General features: G+C 45.1%; 1 protein-coding gene across 3 annotated transcripts in view; it reads right to left on the reverse strand.

The window, feature by feature from the left end:
* LOC147455773 (protein NARROW LEAF 1-like) overlaps positions 1–18,818 on the reverse strand; it is a 147,104-nt gene extending 128,286 nt beyond the window's left edge. The window contains exon 1 of one of the 3 annotated variants that reach the window (XM_086514440.1): positions 18,521–18,818. In XM_086514440.1, coding sequence (XP_086370566.1) covers positions 18,521–18,660 — 140 coding nt within the window. In that variant the 5' untranslated portion in view covers positions 18,661–18,818. The remainder of the gene's footprint in view (positions 1–18,520) is intronic. The other 2 variants (XM_086514442.1, XM_086514441.1) reach the window with 2 other exon arrangements.
* Between the last annotated feature and the right edge of the window lie 749 nt (positions 18,819–19,567).

The raw sequence follows: 19,567 nt of genomic DNA on the forward strand, positions 1-19,567 counted from the left end.
ATCTTCGTGATTGATAGAATCTACAACGAGGTTAGTTTCGCTAGGAAAAGCATCCACTAACACATCATCCTTGTGAACAATCACATCGTCTTCATGCAACTCATCATGCTTGTGAGAAATCACATCTTGATCATGCAAATCATCATGCTTGTCATTGTCATCCAAATCATTATGCAAATCATTGGCATCCAAATCATCATGCTTATCATTGTGCTTCAAATCATCATGCAAATCATTATCATTCAATTCATCATGCTTCTCATCATGCAAATCATTGTGCTTATCATTGTCAATCAAATCATCATCATGCTTCACACAATCATGCAAATTTTTGTGTTTCATGCTTTGGAGAAGTAGAGACTGAGAGAGTCTCCTTTTCGTGATTCTGTGCAAAGTGCGCCTGTACTTGAGAAAATAGTCGCAACATCTCTTTGTTCTGTCGGTCGCTCTGTTCTTTGAGGGTTTTGTTCTTACGATCAAATTTTGCTTGTCTTGCTTGGTTCTCTGCGTGTTTGCGTTCCCTTTCTGCTTTTCTTTCTTTGAATTCACGATCCAATGTGGCTTGTCGTTCTTTGGCGTCCAAGCGTGCTTGCTCGTGCTCACACGCTATGGCTGCCATCCTTAAGGCATATCTTGCTTTGCGTTGTAAATCCTGTTCCATAAACAACAGCTTCAACTCCTCCTTTGGAGTTAATGCAATCGGTGTCGTAGATGGGGAAGGGTCGGGAAAACCTCCTGGTGGGGAAAATTCTTCTTCGCCTCTCTCATGCTCATCACTTCCAAGCAAAGTATCCATTCCGCTTCGAGTGATGACCATTCTGAAGTCATGGGTTCTTGTGGGTCTTGGGGTCTTGGGTTCTTAAGTTCACGAGGAACTTGGGTTCTTGCCGCTCTTGGGTTCTGAAGTTCACGAGGAACTTGGGTTCTTGCCGCTCTTGGGTTCTGAAGTTCACGAGGAACTTGGGTTCTTGGGAGTCTTGGGTTCTTGAGGTTTTCTTTCGCTTGCAAATCGCGTTGGAGAAGGATCTTCTCTTCACCCGAGTTCTACCCTTTTCTGTGGGCGCACCCCTTGGCGGCCTTGCGCTCACACCAAGGTTGCTTTTCCCACCTCACGTCGGTTGGCCGGCCGCTAAGTGCACGGTCCGCTCTCAATGAGTGAAAAGAGACTCAAGGGGAGGCTGGACAAGCCCTTCTTTCTTGGGATTCCTGTCACTCTTCAACAAAACACGATTAGGAATCGCCACGCCCAAGTAAACTTGGGTTCGTGCGATTGCAACAAGCAAAAAAAATTCTTGTGGTTCTTTCCTTGAGTAATGCAGAACACTTCCAAAGCTCTGATACCAATGTTAGGTGCAGCGGAATGAATGTTGTATTTTCTCAAGATTAGTGATCTTTATTGCTCAAGGTTCCTTTTAGTTCTTTAGGGAAAGAGAGAGCTTTCCGTCTTGTAGAGTGCTATGGTCACGAACAAAGTGAGTGGATATTGGCGTGCAAGTGAATGAGACTGAGAGAAGGAGAGAGAAGAGATACGACACCCAAGAGGTTGTAAAACCCTCCTCCGAAGGCCCCACTCTTGTCGGCGAGAGTGGTCTATTCTTTGATTGAACAAAGGTGTACAATGCGTATGCAATGGACTATGCAACTTGGTCTATGCCGATGACGACGACGATGATGGCTGAAATCTGAGATCTTCTAATCGCTGAATTTAGGGACTGTTTCGGTGGCTGAAAATGATTGTTTTGGCTGCGTTTTCTTGGCTGAAAAATGAGGTTTCTTAGGGCTGAAAACTGATGGTCTTTACGGGCTGAATCTGCTACACTTTAGGTGAATGATGCCAGTCTTAATTTGCTGCTAAAATCCAAAAACGCCAGGGGCTGAAATTGGTCCTTCTGTCGCCGGGGTTCTGCAAATGCAAAAACGCTAGGCTGATCTGCTGTGTCGTGATGACGCCGGGGCTGATCTGCTGTGCACAAATCGCCAAGGCTGATCTGATGCAAAAACGCTAGGTCTTCTGTGGAGAAAACGCCAGAGTAGTCGCGGGGGTTGGTCTTACTGAGAAGTTGCCTGTTGAGCAAGGTGCTCCTGCTACCTCTTCTGCCATTTAGTGCTAACTTGGGTTTGCTTATATAGAAACTTAGCAAAATTGCCCTACCTACTTTTGTTGGAAAGTCACTTAAAAATAATAAGTGAAAATACCAATAAATAGGAAAATAGGCTAAATGCACTGGAAAATTCCCCTAACTGATGCTAATGGATTCTAATGGGAATTCCGATGATCATGTTGTGTGCAACCGGAGGATATGCATCTATGCTAAGTGACTGAGCATGCACGGTCTACGAATAGACTCACAAAAGTGCCAGATCACTGCTAATCTAGACTTGATTGAACTGACTGAACCCTGCTGTGGTGTAGCTTGTCCACGGACACATAGGGTTGGGATGTGTCACGTGACACTTGCCCTTTCCAAAGCTTTGCTTTTTGCTTCGCTTGTCCATGTCTTTCTGCGAGTACAGGTTCTGCTTTTCTGCACTCGTCTATCTTTTCGGCTTTACTCTCTACCTAAGAGGAGAAGCAATGGCCGCACGCCATCTTGAGTAAATCGTATCAATTGGGTAATTCTTCAAGTGTATTACCAATCTCTGGTTCCTGGAGTACTTAATCAATCTGTTCACACATATGCCAATCTGCAATTGACGTTTGTACTCCTTTTTTGGCAAACTTGTCCGAAAAAAATATGCCCAAAATCTTCATTCTTTTCTTCAGTTCCCGCGCCGGATCTTTAACCTTTCTTTGCATTCCCACTGAGAAGTGTCATCTCTGTCAGATTCTTCACCAAAACCCATGTGTAATCTGGAATTTTTAATGGCTTTATGCCATGTAAGAGTGAGCGATGAAGACGGGAGCCCGCCCGATGCGCGATGTATGAAAGGTGGGAGAGGCTAATAAGTCCGGGGTCAGGACACAAAGATTCTTTCCCAAAAGTTGTGTGCGCTCTAAAAAAGATCGGATCCTCCGTAGAAGAAGAATCTTTTTGCACTCTGATACCATTGTAACAAACTTGGACACTCCAAGTCAAGATTCTACCGCGACAGCACAAATAATCACTTCAAAACAGTTCACAGTTCACAATTGATTCAACACTTGCCCGGAGAAGTTCCGTGCCTAGAGATATTGGCCGCAAAGACTGGCGTCCCTTTCGGTATTTCTTTTTGTATTAATCTGTGTTGAAAGTACAAGAGTGCGGGCAGGTGCTCACACTCAGACTCTGCGTCCAGATGCTCTGTGTCACGTGACACATCCAACCCTCTGTGTCCGTGGACAAGCTACAGCATGACCAGGGTTCAATTCAATCAAGTCAGTCTAGAATAGGAAGTGATCTGGCACTTTTGTGAGTCTGTTCGCAGACCGTGCATGTCCAGACACTTAGATTAGATGCATATCCTTTGGTTGCACACAGCATGACCATCAGATTCCAGTGAGATCCCATCAATAGCATTTTTATAGCATAGACCTATTTTCCCTATTTTTTGACATTTTTCACTAATTATTTTTAAGTGACTTTTGTTGGAAAGTAGGTAGGGCAATTTTGCTAAGATAATACATAAGCAAACCAAAGTTAGCACTTTCTGGCAAAAGAGGCAGCAGGAACCAGTGTGTTCAACAAGCACCTTCCCAGCAAGACTCCCCACATCAGCAGGGCTAGCGTTTTTGCATCTGCAAGGACCTAGCATTTTCATCCACAGGCAGCCTTGCGTTTTGTGCACAGCGGATCAGCCCCAGCAACAGCAAGACAGAACAAGAAGCCTAGCGTTCTGCATTTGCACGACATCCGACAGCAGTAGGAGGATTTTCAGCCCTAGCATTTTTGCATCTGCAAGGCCTTTCAACGTTTTTGCAGATCTTCGAGACGGAATCTCCACAAGCACCAGCGTTTTCAGTTTTCAGCAGTTAGTACCCGCAGTACAAGTCCCGAACCTCGCAGATCTCACCTTCCCGCAGCAGATCCTCGACCGCACGGTCAGATTCTGCAAGGTTTACAGTTTCAGCCCGGAAAATGCAGATTTCAGCATCTGCATTTTCAACGCGTCGTCGTCGCCATCGACATCGTCACAGACATAGAGTCAAAATTCAGCAGATAAAAATTTGCATATTTCAACCATTAGCATTTTCAGATTTCAGCCCGTCTCGTCGTCGTCGACATCGTCAGCAAGTCCAAGCATTGTAGAGATTTGTGCAATCAGTAGTAGACCGCTCTCGCCATAGAGAGTGGGGCCTTCGGAGGAGGGCCTTGACAACATTCTGGTGTCGTATTCTTCTCTCTCTATCTCTCAGTCTCAGCACCTTCATTCACAGTGTTTACCACTTTGTTTGTGATCATTTGCACTCTCTCACTAAAGGAACGGAAGGCTCTTCCTTCTGTAAGTAAAAGGAACCTTGAGCACAGTTAGGAGCACTCATCTTGAGCAAAGTTCAACATTCATTCCGCTGCACCTTACACTCTGAGTTGTGAGTAGCCTACCCACTTATTTATAGATTACAAGGGGTGCGCTGAAATCAAAAGCTATATCTCTCTTAGGATTTTAATAAAAATAAAGCCAGAAGTTCTCTGTCTCTCTCTTTTAATTAAATAAAGCAGAACTTTCTCTCTCTGCTGTTTTGCGTAGAAAAAGCAAAGAGGCTGGATTTGTGTGGCCCAAAAGCTGCCCATGCTTTTTGCGTGGAGCTGAAAATCTGCCAACACTGCCACGTCAGCTCCGCCATATGCGCCGCGATTCGCGGGCTGCCACGTCAGCAGACAGTACTGGCTGCCACGTCAGTATTTCAATATTTCCTGTACAGGGTGTGTGTGTGTATAGCGGGCAGCCACATCATCACTTTGTGTCAACATGTGTCATGTAGGGCAGATATAGTGGTTTTGCAAGAACACAATCAGTATGAGTTTGATGGTTAGTGTTCCTATTTTGTCAGTTATTGGATTGCGTATGCTGGCTTGCATGGTTACTCGGGATTATTAATAATGGCTCGTCATGAACTTCAGCCAATTCTTGTGAGTAACGATCCACGCGATCACTGGATGATTGTGCAATGCTTGTTGACCGGTCGAATCTATGAAATTGGAGGCATTTATGCATATACAGCCTCTAGGCAAATGACTACCTTATGGCAAGACATCTATTCTTATCCATGGACCTCCAATGCATTCCTTTGTGGTGATTTTAACAATACTCCATATATGCATGATAGCACCACAGGCGATTCTCACATGTTGCTTGCGCAGAGACAAGCATGGGATCACCTTCTTGCTTCTACTCAGATGCTTGATTTATAGCGTTATCTGTATCCAGATGTCTTCGTATTTACTTTTCAGCATGCTGCTTGTTCCTCTTATCGGGCACGTCTCGATCATTGGTATATAATCAACTTATAGCAGTATGATGATTTTGTATGCAATATGAGAATGGATTACACCTTGCAGTTGTCTAATCATCACCTTGTTTTGTTGACTATGTACTTAGGGCAATCCCTTTGTGATCGACCCCTTTCTTGGAAGCACCTGCTGCATATCAATAATGCTTAACTTACTCATGAAGCGTTTCGAGATAGAATTTCTGGACTTATTCCCCCCTTGCTTGCTCACATACATCTTGATCTTGATGCTGCTTGGTTTTGCTTTGTTATGCGGGTGCAATGTGCTATAAGGTAAACAGTACATGCATCGGACTCGAGGGGACGTTGATGTTGCCAAACAAGTTTGTCAGCAGCTGCAAGTATTGGCTAGCTCGGGGCCTTTATCTAACTTTGAAATGTTGGAGTTGTGTAAAGCTCGTGTCTGTATCCAACATAATGGCAAGCAGAAACTTGATAAATGGCAGATGCATGCTTGTCAAAGGGCTTTTATGGACAAAGATTGTGCTTTGAAAAAAAATTTGAAGCATCTGCATCACACAAGGGTTTCCTAGAGCATTAAACGTGTAATGCTTCCTTTGGGCACTTGGACATCATCCAAGCAGGAACTTGCTGATGCCATGGTCTCACATTATAGGCAGGTGTTTGTTGCTCCTCCTCAGCCCTCTGTAGAAGTTTGTCAAGCACGAGAATTGTTGCTCTTTCATGTACATCCAATTCTTTCTTCATAGGATGCACAATGCCTTTAGGAACCATTCACTGATTTTGAATTGCATTGTGCGTTGCTTGCATTGGGTTGTTAGCGATCCCCTGGCTGGGATGGGCTTACTTTGGAATTCTTCCTCTCCTTGTGGGAAACTCTCAAAGAGCCTTCGCTTTTCATGTTGAATGTGGCATGGGAGAAACAAGACTTTCCAGTATCTTGGGAAAAGGGTTTGCTTAAATTGTTTCCTAAGCAAAAATCATTGACAACTTGGCTAATCTAATGTTCTGATTGGCATGGAATATGCAAAATACATGCAGTAGGATGTACTTGTTATGCAAGTTGATATTGAAAAGGCTTTTGACACTATGCAGTGGGACTAAATTGTTGCTACGATGCGATGTCTTTATGGACGCTTTAGAGCTGTATGAGCTTGCGGTTGGTTTTAGAGTCAATTTCCGCAGATCAAGGCTTCTGTCGCTTAATCCTTGTGATTGGCATAATTTGTTGTGGCTAGGACTTTTCTAGCAAGAGCATGCCTGCGGAAATCCAAGATGCGAAGTTTCCCAATCGACATCAAACGCAGGCCTTTTTTGTGAGCATGTGTTTGCCACAAATGAGACAAAATAGCTGACATAAGAGAATTGAGACAATGACGAGGCCAGTGCAACAATGGCGAATAGAACTAAACGTAAGCCATCAAGACACTTTGAACAATTCGCAGTGGAACATGCAAAGCCATGTGGATAATTTCCAGTGATGCAATTTGACATTCAAGGTTGCATAACCCAATCCACTATTTGAATGTGAGTGACATTCCATCCAATTGGATAGCCCAGATGCCTAGCAATCACATTCGGAGGAACAATCCCTTGTGCAACAAACTCACCCTTGGACTCTCATGCTTGCCTACTTGTGTCAACATGTTGTTATTTCCTTCTTCGGTCATTGGCAATCATCTCTCTGTAAGGTAGTGTTTGGCAAGATGGAAGGGCACATTCGTGGATGCATGTTTACTTCCAATTTGATTTTTGCTTGGAAAGATGTTACAATGCATTTATCATGGCATGGTCGACAACAGCGGAAAGGGAACTCGCTTCGTTTGGAGAGTCTTCATTGGAGTCAGACATTCTCTCTTGCTTTGGTTGACCGTTCGCCTCAGCAGGCATACTTTCTCTCGTCATGGTCTTCGCATAGTTGGTGATGTGGTTGATGAGGCAAGCTACGCTTTCCAGTTTCCGCTTGCCGCTCGCCGTTTTGGATTGGGTATGCATTACCGTCAGTTCTGGAGACCACTAGTCACTTGCTTTGAGATTGCTGCATTACTAGAGTTTTTCTTCGCCAAATATCATCTTGCATTTCCCCTCTATGGTCTTCCACGGGCAGTTCTGGGCTTTTGGCATTCTCCCACCTTCCTTACAGCAATTTGCGGTCCTGAGCCGCCAACGTAATGGCTATATGTTCCACCTCTTATGAAAATCCTTCTCCGTTTTCCAAAATTTCCCTTGGGCAATCTTTACGTTTTGCCATGGAAGTTGGTGATATTACCCTTGATATACATAAGCTTTCCTAAGAATGCTTTTACCCCTCTTTCACAGCTGAACATTTCTGTGTTCCTCCTTTTGTATATGATCCTTTCCATGGGTTTTCCTCGCCTTGAGGTTTCCCACTTGTAAATTAATCCCAAAGATTTACCCAAAAAAAAAAAAAAGAGTGCGGTTGTGTTTGTTATATTTGTCAGATGGCTGAGGTGGTCTCAGTATGAAAGACCAGACCATTAATAAAAATGTGTGTATGTGTGTGTGTGGTGGTGGTGGTGGGGGGGGGGGGGGGGGGGGGGGGGGGGGGGGGGGGTTCAAGCATTTGTTAGATACACACACAAGCATACAATTATATAGTGTACACACACAGAATACATACATAGGTACACCTGTGCATGTATTCATAGCTATACATTCATAACCAAATGCATAGGAAGACTTACATATTCGCATAAGACAACCATGCATCTGTATACCATATGCGGTGTGCATGCATATAAGCACTGTGCAAGTATAAATGACTGCCGAATCTAGCCATTCTGACTGTCTATGCGGATTGCCTGCTATCTTTTTACCCTTCCATAAAGCAGAACAACAGCCAGAGCTTTTCAAAAACAGTATGTTTAACAGATTTCCTTACATTGGTTGGTTGAGCCCTCGGCTCTTTGAGGATATCATGAAACCGGCCCGTAGGGCGGTAGGCGTTGGCTTTCACCCGAAATTCTTTACTTTATACACACACACAGAGCACTTTGCAAAGAGAACCTGCGACGGGAGTTAACACTTAAACACACACACGGCTCAGAAGCTAGAATGCTCCGAGCAGACGCCGACAACCTGTAGGCCCCAAAATTGGGGCCCCTTTCGGTATTTCTTTATTCTTTAGGAGGGTAAATTACAAGGTAAGGTCCTGGGAATCCTTCACGTGTATCCACCTAGATACCATTTGATTTGGCCAAATTTCGGCAGCATAACAGCCCCAAAACTTGCGCGAAACCAATTCCCCTGCTGGAACTCGCTTGCACTGTCGTATACCCTCTGATTCCTGTCCAAAAACAGAAAATTCAGCACGCTGTATTTACTGGTTTTTGCCCTGTTTTCAGTCCCAAACAGTCCCCTAACTGTCCTCTGCCAGTGGGGCACGATTCCCAATGGTCCTGGCATCCGTATGGCTGAAAAACAGTGAATTTACAGCGCATACACAGCGCTGATTTTGCACCTGTACGGTGAGGTTATGACCCTCACCAGTGCCTGCTTTGGAGCAGCAGTTAGCTACCCCTGTTCCTGCTCAAGGAGGCTCTTGCCTCAACACAAAAGCATTAACCCACACAACTATACATCAGTCAAATGAGTAGCCCTCTTGTGGGGCATCACATAACTGCACGTAGGGGAGAGAGAGAGCAGTGTGTAGTGTGCAGGGCATCACTCCTAGCACCACACTGTACATGAGAGGGAAAGAAAGCACTCCATAGCTCTTAACCTGTGACAGGTTGCAAATGAGGCCTCTCCCAGCTTAAAGATCAGCGCCCATTTTTCTGCAAGAGGAAAGTTCACGAAAATGTGACACTTGGCGCATTTTCAAGCATTTGCCCGTTTCGGGCTCGCCGCTTAAAAATATCCTGGCCGGTTGCCCAGTTGACTTCGCGGCAGAGTTGTAAAATGTTCCCCTAGTCATACCGGAGGTAATGACGCGAACACATTTCCCGGCCCAAAATAGCAGTTCCCTAAATTTTAGGAGATGCTTCCGTTGGGCTCCCACTGGTCTTCTGACCATCTATCCTCATTGGGACCGCATCCAAAAATGCAATGTGGCCCAACTGTCGGATACTTTTTGTTGGTAGTCCCACCTTGACTTTACGCCTTAATTGAGTTCACTTCCTAGTATCCACCAACTTGCTAAGTGCGACGGGGGGACCTATATGATCTTGCTCTGAGCCTAGACATCCTCTTACCATACGAATTCTAGTGCCGACCACTTCCCATCTGCGGGTGAATCTACCGTTCACATTGGCCATACAATGTCCGACCGTTTGCTACTTCAAAAAGAGGGTCTTAAACAAATAAAATAAAATAAACCCCATTGGAAAGAAACCAACAACCAAGGTTAGCAGTTGCCACATCTCTGTGACATGGTTAATAACTGCCACGTCCTCGTGACATACCCCCCTCTTGAAATCGCAAACGTCCTCGATTGCATACCATAAATACACGCCACTGATGATCTTGTGCTATCAACACTCTTTTATCATCGCATGTATCCGCAAGAAAGGTCGTAACATACATAGATACAAATGACTTAATGAGGCCTTCATACTTTTGCCATTTCTATCTATGGCAGTGAATTCATATGTACATTTGATGTACTAGCTCTATCATTACCCCTCCTTTGCACACGTTGGGTTGGGGCATAAGTAGGCTGTAACCCAAAGGCCTGAAGGTAGAGCTGTAATACATTTGGTGACTCTGACAGTTCATGCTCTTCCATCTACTTTGCATCCATAGGTGGATAGTTCTTGAACTTCACCAAATAGCGTCTTGCAACTTGTCCTTTAACTTTTCTGTCCTTATGTGCCAAAACTTGCTTAGGTACCAGGATCTCATCCAGTTCCTCAACTTCTGGCTGATCCTCAACTGGCATATCTTCTGGCACATCACCCACGAAGGGTCTTAGAAGACTCACGTGAAACGCATTATGAATCTTCCACGCATCAAGCAATTTCAGCCTGTAAGCCACATCGCTGATCTTGTCAAGCACTTGAAAAGGCCCATAGTAACGCATGCTGAGCTTAGGAAACAGCCGTTCCTTGCCCTTCATCTTCTTTAACCTTGCCTTCTCGAACCTTAAGAGAACCCAATCACCAGGTGATAGTAACAATTCACGACGGTGACGATCAGCAGCCTTTTTCTGTTTTGCCTGAGTCTTCTCCAAGGCAACTTTAATCTTCTTATACATCTCATCCATGTTCTCAACATATCGATCTGCCTCAAAGATCTTGTCCTTTGTGTGCAAAATGTGAGGAACCTTTTTGCCGCCTTCAACAATTTCAAAAGGTGCTTTGCCAGTAGACGAATGCATCGTATTATTGTACGCATACGCAAGCATAGGCAAATACTGTTCCCACTTGCCCTTATTATCTGACACATAGCATTTCAGCAGATCTAAGACAGTAGAATTAGCCTCTTCTGACTGTCCATCAGTTTGTGGATGAAACGAAGACGAGAACTTGAGCGTAGTATCCATGTTCTCAAACAATCCTCTCCAGAACAAACTGGTCATGCGAGGATCACGATCACTGATAATCGATTGTGGCATACCATGGTACTTAAACACATTGTACATGAACAAGCGTGCCATCTGATCAGATTTTATCTTCTTCCTGACAGGGATAAAATGGACTTGCTTGCTGAACCTGCAGATAATGGTCCATATACCATCATTCCCTGTTGGCGTCCTTGGAAGATCAAAGATAAAGTCCATAGCAATGCTTTCCCATGGCTTATCCGGAATCGGCAGTGGTTGTAACAACCCTGGTGCCTTTTGCCTATCAAACTTGACCTTTTGGCAAACTAAGCATGCTCGCACAAAGACATCCACATCTCTCCTCAAGGTAGGCCAATAGAAGAACGTCTCTACCGCTTTAACTGTTGCATCAATGCCACGATGCCCTGCATACGGTGGGACATGACTCTCTTCCATGACCTTATGTCGCAGTGGCCTAGTGACACAAAGTCTGCCATGCATCATCATAAAACCATCTCTGAGGAGGTAGTGCTCGTGATGTTGCCCCTCTTGTAACTGTTCAAAGATCCTTGCAAAATCTTCATCAGCAGTATACTCTTCCTTCATGTCATCTAACTCATGATGATAAGGAATTGACACAGCTGAAATTTGTGGCTTTCTTGATAACGCATCAGCCACAACATTCTTCTTGCCTTCCACATGCATAATCTGGAAGTGGAACATGGAAAGAATGTTCGCCCATCGCATATGCTTTTCGGATAACTTTGACTGTGTCAAGAAGTATCGCAAGGTCTGATGATCTGTTTGGACAACAAAATCAGCACCTAAGAGGTAGTGCTTCCAGCTAGAAAGCGCATGAATCACGGCCAAGAGCTCTTTCTCATAGACTTGCATAGTCCTCTCTGGCCCTTGCAAAATTCGGCTTTCATAGGCTACTACCCGTCCATCTTGCATTAGCACTGCTCCGATGCTACTGCCACACGCGTCACACTGGACCACAAATGACTTCCTGAGATCTGGCAGAACAATAACTGGATCTGAAGTCAACTTTTCCTTTAAGAGACTAAAAGCTGAAATCTCTTTTTGGGTCCATCTGAAAGTGACCTCTTTCTTTTGCAATGCGTGAAGAGGCGATGCTATCTCTACAAAATTTCTGATAAACCTTCTACAGTAGGAACACAATCCCAAGAAGCTTCTGACATCGTGCACAGTCTGGATCCATCAAGTCTGGCCATGTCTTGATAGCTTCGACCTTTGCGGGATCCATTCTAACACCATCCTTTGAGACTTTGTGGCCCAAAAAGTGGATCTCTTCAAGGAAGAATTCACTTTTCTTAGGATTGACAAGTAACCTGTGACTGCGCAGCTCTTCGAACACAATGGTCAAGTGACGCCTATGCTCCTGTTCATTCTTCGAATACACAATCATGTCATCGAAGAATGTTCCAACAAACTGTTGATGCGAGCGGAAAATCCGGTCCATCATTCTGTTGAACGTGGCAGGAGCATTTGTTAGCCCAAACGGCATCACTAGAAACTCATAAAGACCAAATGTCGTTCTAAACGCAGTCTTGTGCACATCCTCTGGGCTTATACGAATCTGATGGTACCCACTCTTCAGGTCTATCCTGCTGAAAATTGCAGCACCCTCTAAACGATCGAGAATATCATCAATGCGAGGAATAGGAAACCTATTCTTGATGGTATTCTTATATACCTTCATAAGTTCAGAATAGTCTGAACTCACGAATTATAAGAGGGAATAAAGCACTCATAAACTATAAAAGCAAGGGACACACGAAAAGAAAAGAAAAACAAAAACAAACTAACTAACTAACTAAATCACTTTGATGGTATTCTTATTCAATGCACGGTAATCAATACACATGCGCCATGAGCCATCCTTCTTTTGCACTAGGAGCACTGGGGAGCAAAAGGGTGAAGAACTAGGCTAAATCAGCCCCTTCTCTAATAACTCCTCAACCTGGCCCATAATCTCTTTCTATTGCGCCGCACTAACCCTGTAGGGAGGTCTATTTGGTGGGCTACACCCTGGCACCAAATCTATCCGATGGTCCTCAGGTCTCTCTGGCGGCAATTGCGACGGTAATGAATCAAAAAAACAGTCACTAAACTTTTGCAAAAATGCTGACCTTTCTTTATCTAACACAGATAAATTTGACTGATCCTTATCTGAGACATCACGTGCAAAAATCAAGTACACAGAAAGATGATTCTTTATTACAGAAGTGATAGCAGAAGCAGATACAATAGGGACTGACTCTCCTTTAAGCTTTACATCCAAGATGTGAGTTTTGCCCCTATGCTGTACAGTGATCTTTTTGTTGTAGGCATCCAAGACTCCATGCACTCGGAACATCCACGGGATCCCCAACAAGGCGTCACAACCTTCCAGCGGCATGATGTAGAACTCTTCAGTGTCCACATACGACTGAATATGCAGACGCAGTTTTCCAATGATGGGAGTAACACACTCTGAGTGGCCAGGACATGCCAACCCTGCCTCTGCTGTGTACCCCATCTCTTCAGCTTTGATGCCCAGCTTCATAGCTAACTCTGGTGAGATAAAGTTGGCTTTGGCACCTGGATCAAAGAAGATGAGTGCAGTCTGATCCCTAACTTTACCCCATGCCCTGCATAACTCACTGGCATCTGTGTTGGGCCTGTCACCCACCATGTCTGGCACTAAACCTGTCGTGGGTTTAGGCTTCTTGCCTTTCTGGTCTTCTTTATCCTCTGAGTCAGCTGGCCTTTTCCTTTGTGGACAATTGATAGAAATATGACCAGGCTGCTCGCATATAAAGCATTTGTTCTCAGCCATTAGGACCTTCTTTTCCTCGAGCGACTTGCGCACAAAAGGCTTCCTTTTCTGTTTCTTTGCCTGCGCTCCAGAAGTCCCAGCTGAATCCTTGTCTTTGGTGGCCTGTTCTGACCCCTGTGACGCATCAGGAGCCGTTTTCACAAAGGGCTTCTTCGCTGAATTTTTCTTTTGCTGCCCTCCTTTATCACTGCTCGGAAATCCACTGTCCTCTCCTTTCAACAAGGCAAGACCAGTGTTCGCAACTTCCATAAGCTGAGTAAGGGTAGCCACTCTGTTCTTTGTACAGTAATCACGAAGCCCTTTAGGCAGCCCACAACAATACTTCTCTATCTGCTCTGTCAATGGCACAAATCTGTAGGAGGTCACTGAGAGTAATGCTTTACAAAACCTCCTATTGTACTCCAGCAAGCTCTTGCACAAAGCTGCCATAAGCTGGTGCCAATCTGTCAAGACATCGGCTTCAAATTCATTTGATAGCCAAGCAGATACAAACATTTGCTTGAAGTAAACCCAAGTGGCGGGTGCCTGTCCTTGCATTAACAATGTCGTCCACCATGTAAGCGCATTGTCCTTTAAGAAAGTGGCAGCTTTCCTGACCTTCGAGGCCTCTATAAAATTCCCTCCCGCATAAGCTGTATCAAACTGCTAGAGGAAAGTGAGTGCCTTTGTCTTATCCTCGAAACCACTGAAGGTACTGAACTTTACTGCTGCACCACCTTCTTTGTAAGCCTTCGGCTTCTCTAGTGCCCCCAAGTTGTCATACGGGATGGTCTGCAACATGGGCACTGTACTAGGCATGATCGGCACGTGTTGGCCATTCACATTTTGCATCAGAGGTGCGATATCTGGCTGCTGTCCAGAAAAACCAGCCATGCCAAAATGAGCCTGTGGCACCCCAAACTGGCCCTGGTTGCCGTGGAAACCTTGCTGCATGCCGATAGTACCATACATGGGGTTTGGCATGATGCTTTGCATACCCCCGAACACTGTTCCTAGCATGTACGGCTGACTTCCAGGCACATAACCAGCCATACTTTGGAACATTGATCCACCCCCGAAATACCCAGGATGTACCGTGGGTGGTGGAAAAACTGAGTGCATAGCCTGGTATCCAGCTCCCTGTCCATTCAAGACAGCATGCTGGCTCTGAAAGGTGGCGGGCTGAACTGGCATAACCTGTGGAATAGGCGTTCTAGCCACCTGTTCAAGCACGAGAGGAACCTGCTTTGGAGCCCCCGACTCCGCAACATGCGAGTGTTCCCTTTCCTCTTGCGCCTCATGAAGTACCTGGGCTTGAGCTTCAACAAGCTCCGTACGCGGCGTAGGTTGCCTATTTTGATGTTGCACTGGTGGCGCTTGCAAGAATTCCATAAACCTCGGATCCTGCACCAGCTGTGAAAAGACATTCACCACGGCAACTAACTGAGTCTTAAACGCATCATCCTCAAGTTGCCCTATCATAAAGCCCTGTACTACTGGAGGGACATTCACGTTGACAGGAGGTACAGACTTACGTGGCCGTGAGCTCTCGCCAATCTCAAAAACCATAGGAATCTCCTGCCTGTCCTTTGGAGAGGAACCCTCTTCCATAATTCCCTTCCCCTTGTCGGCCATAGTGTAATCCCCGTGTTCTTGCACTGTGTGTCTTTACCCTGAACAATCGAGGCTCACTCTTTAAGGAAAAAGTGATTGATGTCCCGGCAACGGAACCATGAAACCGGCCCGTAGGGCGGTAGGCGTTGGCTTTCACCCGAAATTCTTTACTTTATACACACACACAGAGCACTTTGCAAAGAGAACCTGCGACGGGAGTTAACACTTAAACACACACACGGCTCAGAAGCTAGAATGCTCCGAGCAGACGCCGACAACCTGCAGGCCCCAAAATTGGCGCCCCTTTCGGTATTTCTTTATTCTTTAGGAGGGTAAATTACAAGGTAAGGTCCTGGGAATCCTTCACGTGTATCCACCTAGATACCATTTGATTTGGCTAAATTTCGGCAACATAACAGCTCCAAAACTTGCGCGAAACCAATTCCCCTGCTGGAACTCGCTTGCACTGTCGTATACCCTCTGATTCCTGTCCAAAAACAGAAAATTCAGCACGCTGTATTTACTGGTTTTTGCCCTGTTTTCAGTCCCAAACAGTCCCCTAACTGTCCTCTGCCAGTGGGGCACGATTCCCAATGGTCCTGGCGTCCGTATGGCTGAAAAACAGTGAATTTACAGCGCATACACAGCGCTGATTTTGCACCTGTACGGTGAGGTTATGACCCTCACCAGTGCCTGCTTTGGAGCAGCAGTTAGCTACCCCTGTTCCTGCTCAAAGAGGCTCTTGCCTCAACACAAAAGCATTAACCCACACAACTATACATCAGTCAAATGAGTAGCCCTCTTGTGGGGCATCACATAACTGCACGTAGGGGAGAGAGAGAGCAGTGTGTAGTGTGCAGGGCATCACTCCTAGCACCACACTGTACATGAGAGGGAAAGAAAGCACTCCATAGCTCTTAACCTGTGACAGGTTGCAAATGAGGCCTCTCCCAGCTTAAAAATCAGCGCCCATTTTTCTGCAAGAGGAAAGTTCACGAAAATGTGACACTTGGTGCATTTTCAAGCATTTGCCCGTTTCGGGCTCGCCGCTTAAAAATATCCTGACCGGTTGCCCAGTTGACTTCGCGGCAGAGTTGTAAAATGTTCCCCTAGTCATACCGGAGGTAATGACGCGAACACATTTCCCGGCCCAAATTAGCAGTTCCCTAAATTTTAGGAGATGCTTCCGTTGGGCTCCCACTGGTCTTCTGACCATCTATCCTCATTGGGACCGCATCCAAAAATGCAACGTGGCCCAACTGTCGGATACTTTTTGTTGGTAGTCCCACCTTGACTTTACGCCTTAATTGAGTTCACTTCCTAGTATCCACCAACTTGCTAAGTGCGACGGGGGGACCTATATGATCTTGCTCTGAGCCTAGACATCCTCTTACCATACGAATTCCAATGCCGACCACTTCCCATCTGCGGGTGAATCTACCGTTCACATTGGCCATACAATGTCCGACCGTTTGCTACTTCAAAAAGAGGGTCTTAAACAAATAAAATAAAATAAACCCCATTGGAAAGAAACCAACAACCAAGGTTAGCAGTTGCCACATCTCTGTGACATGGTTAATAGCTGCCACGTCCTCGTGACAATATCCACCAACAAGCACTCTTGCTGATTGGACAACTACATGCATTCCACATCGCTTGCACTTAAGCATTGCTTGGTGCAGCTAAAACAGATCTCACTGTGATCATCCTAATGTGCCTCAAATGAAAGAAAGAAAATGAGCCCGCAGGCTCAAGGTTATCAGTGTTTACAAACATTGCTTGAAAATCATTTTATAGAGGAGGTTTGACTACCTGTGAAGTAGTTGCCTCCTCTTCCGTCTTCTTTTTAGAGTTCTTAGTCATGGCGACTTATGTCAAGCAATTCTTCACAGCAACAGAAAAAACAAGAGACAAAAATGAACACGAAGGACTAAGTGTGCTTCAAGGGGCTCACCTCTTCTGCTTTATAGGGTAGGTAAGGTTGCTCATGCTTGCATGTTTACTGAAGTCTGAGTGAGAGAGAGAGAGAGAGAGAGAGAGAGAGAGAGAGGACCTTAGTGTGAAAGATCATAATGATTCCATAAACCCAGACATGAATGGTTTTCGGTGCCCAATGGAACGGCCCATCCCCATTTATGCTCAAACTACCATCCATCCAACTTATGGCAAGAGTTCCCGGCAGGCTCCCATGGTCAGGGTTTCATGATCAAAAATCGTTGGTGCACACAATAACGTGTGTGTGTGTGTGTGTGTGTGTGTGTGTGTGTGTGTGCGCGCGCGCAAGCACTTGTTAGATAAACACACACGCGTACAATTATATAGTGTACACACAGAATACATACATAGGTAGTCATGCATTCATAACCAAATGCTAGGAAGACTTATGTATTCGCATAAGATACCATGCATGTGTATACCATATGTGGTGTGCATGCATATAAGCACTGTGCAAGTATAAATGATTGTCGAATCTAGCCAATCTGTCTAGGCTGCTGCCTCCTATCTTTTAACCCTTCCATCCAGCAGGAGAACAGCCAGAGCTTGTCAAAAGTAGTATGTTTAACAGGTTGTAGATTATCCTTCCAACTTTCTTATGTCTACAACCAATGGTTGAGCCCTCTTACTCTTTGAGGATATCCATCAACAGGCATTCTTGCTGATTGGAAAACTGGATGCACTCCATCCCTTGCACTTAAGCGTTGCTAAGAGAGATCTCACTGTGATCATCCTAGTGTGCCTCAAATGAAAGAAAGAAAATGAGCCCTTAGCCATGGCAAGTGAAGTAAAATCTAATTATTTGAGGCTAAAACTCGTCTCCACAAGCGCAGATACCAAGAGAAAAGGCAAGTTCGAGGATGTCAGCCGCTAAAGAAGGACTCCACTGAACATTTTAATGATTTTAGGATAATGGGTAGGTTGTCCTGCTGAGCTACTTCCTTTAGAGCCTTCCAGAAGATTCGATCATAAGATCAGGCTCCTCTTCCATAAGAAGCAGGTCCTGGCTGGTCATTCGGTCAAGCCATCCCACCCAACATGGCACTCATTTTGAAGGGCTGATTATTGTCGCGTTTGCCCAACATCGCGGTCACCTCCCTCCAATCCAGCCATATGAAGCTACTCTTCTCTCTCTCTCTCTCTCTCACACACACACACACACATGCGAACAAGACTGAATTGAGCTGCTACTACTAACCCAAGTCCATAATCGTTTGGCTCCGCTAGCGGCTTTTCAAGAAACGAGGGAAAACGGTGATTATGGTTCGCAGGCTCATGAGCTGCACCAGAGTTTCCTCGTGACAAGCAAGTGTCATCTTGAGTAGTATGGGGATTCATCTCATTGAAGCATACAGTTATTTCCACAAAATACTCCCCTCTCTCTCTCTCTCTCTAAGCTTGATCTGTCATAGCGCGCTCTCTGCCTACGCCTCGCTAATAGTTTGTTCCTCTAGAAGCTGATCTTTGCACCCACTGTGTGCCCGGGTTAAGTAGCCTCTTGTCAAATCTCTTGTAGTCAACACAGATTCTTATTATACCATGCCTTTTCTCTTCAAAAGGGTCCCATGGCTCCAATATCCGTCTCTTCACTGGGTTTTTTTTTTAAAAAAATTAGAGAGAGATACCTACAACTTGAAATTACAACTCACACACCCGACTCCGTGAGGTGGAGCATCCTAGCGACATAATAAGGTAGGCTAAACCTTGAGGAACAGCCCTAAAGGTTACAGATTGTCACACACCCCTATTTTATAGACTTGTACTTATGGGCTTAAGCAAAAGAATTTTGCCTTTCGCCACCCCTAGAACCGCATTGGGAGAATAAATCATCGTCTAAAACCTTCTCTTGCCCCCTCGATAGTCTTGAACTTCATCCTGAAAAGCTGCAAAAAGGGAGCCATGCGAGTTTAGAACCACGTTGCAAGGAGCAAATTTTTGACACATCTGTGTAAGCTCATGAGTCACCCTCAACTTGTGTTCTCTACTTGCATAATTTGTGAACTCATCAATAGGCAGCATCTCAAAACACTCTTTCTTCGGTCGCTCTCATTTGAACCCAGCCATAGTTACATCTCTATTGCCCTTGTTCCTCTCTCATTTAGAGAGAGAAAAGGTTTCAACATGCATGTGTATGCCTAGAGAATGCATATTGTTATACACTGGCCCTATTTTGTGAATGTGTATACATGTATGAATATGCATACAGTATAGTGGGAGTATGGAGGATGTGTGAGTGGAATGTGAG

This window comes from Adiantum capillus-veneris, chromosome 6 (genome assembly GCF_014529385.1).
Source record: "Adiantum capillus-veneris isolate H3 chromosome 6, ASM1452938v2, whole genome shotgun sequence".
NCBI lineage: Eukaryota > Viridiplantae > Streptophyta > Polypodiopsida > Polypodiales > Pteridaceae > Adiantum > Adiantum capillus-veneris.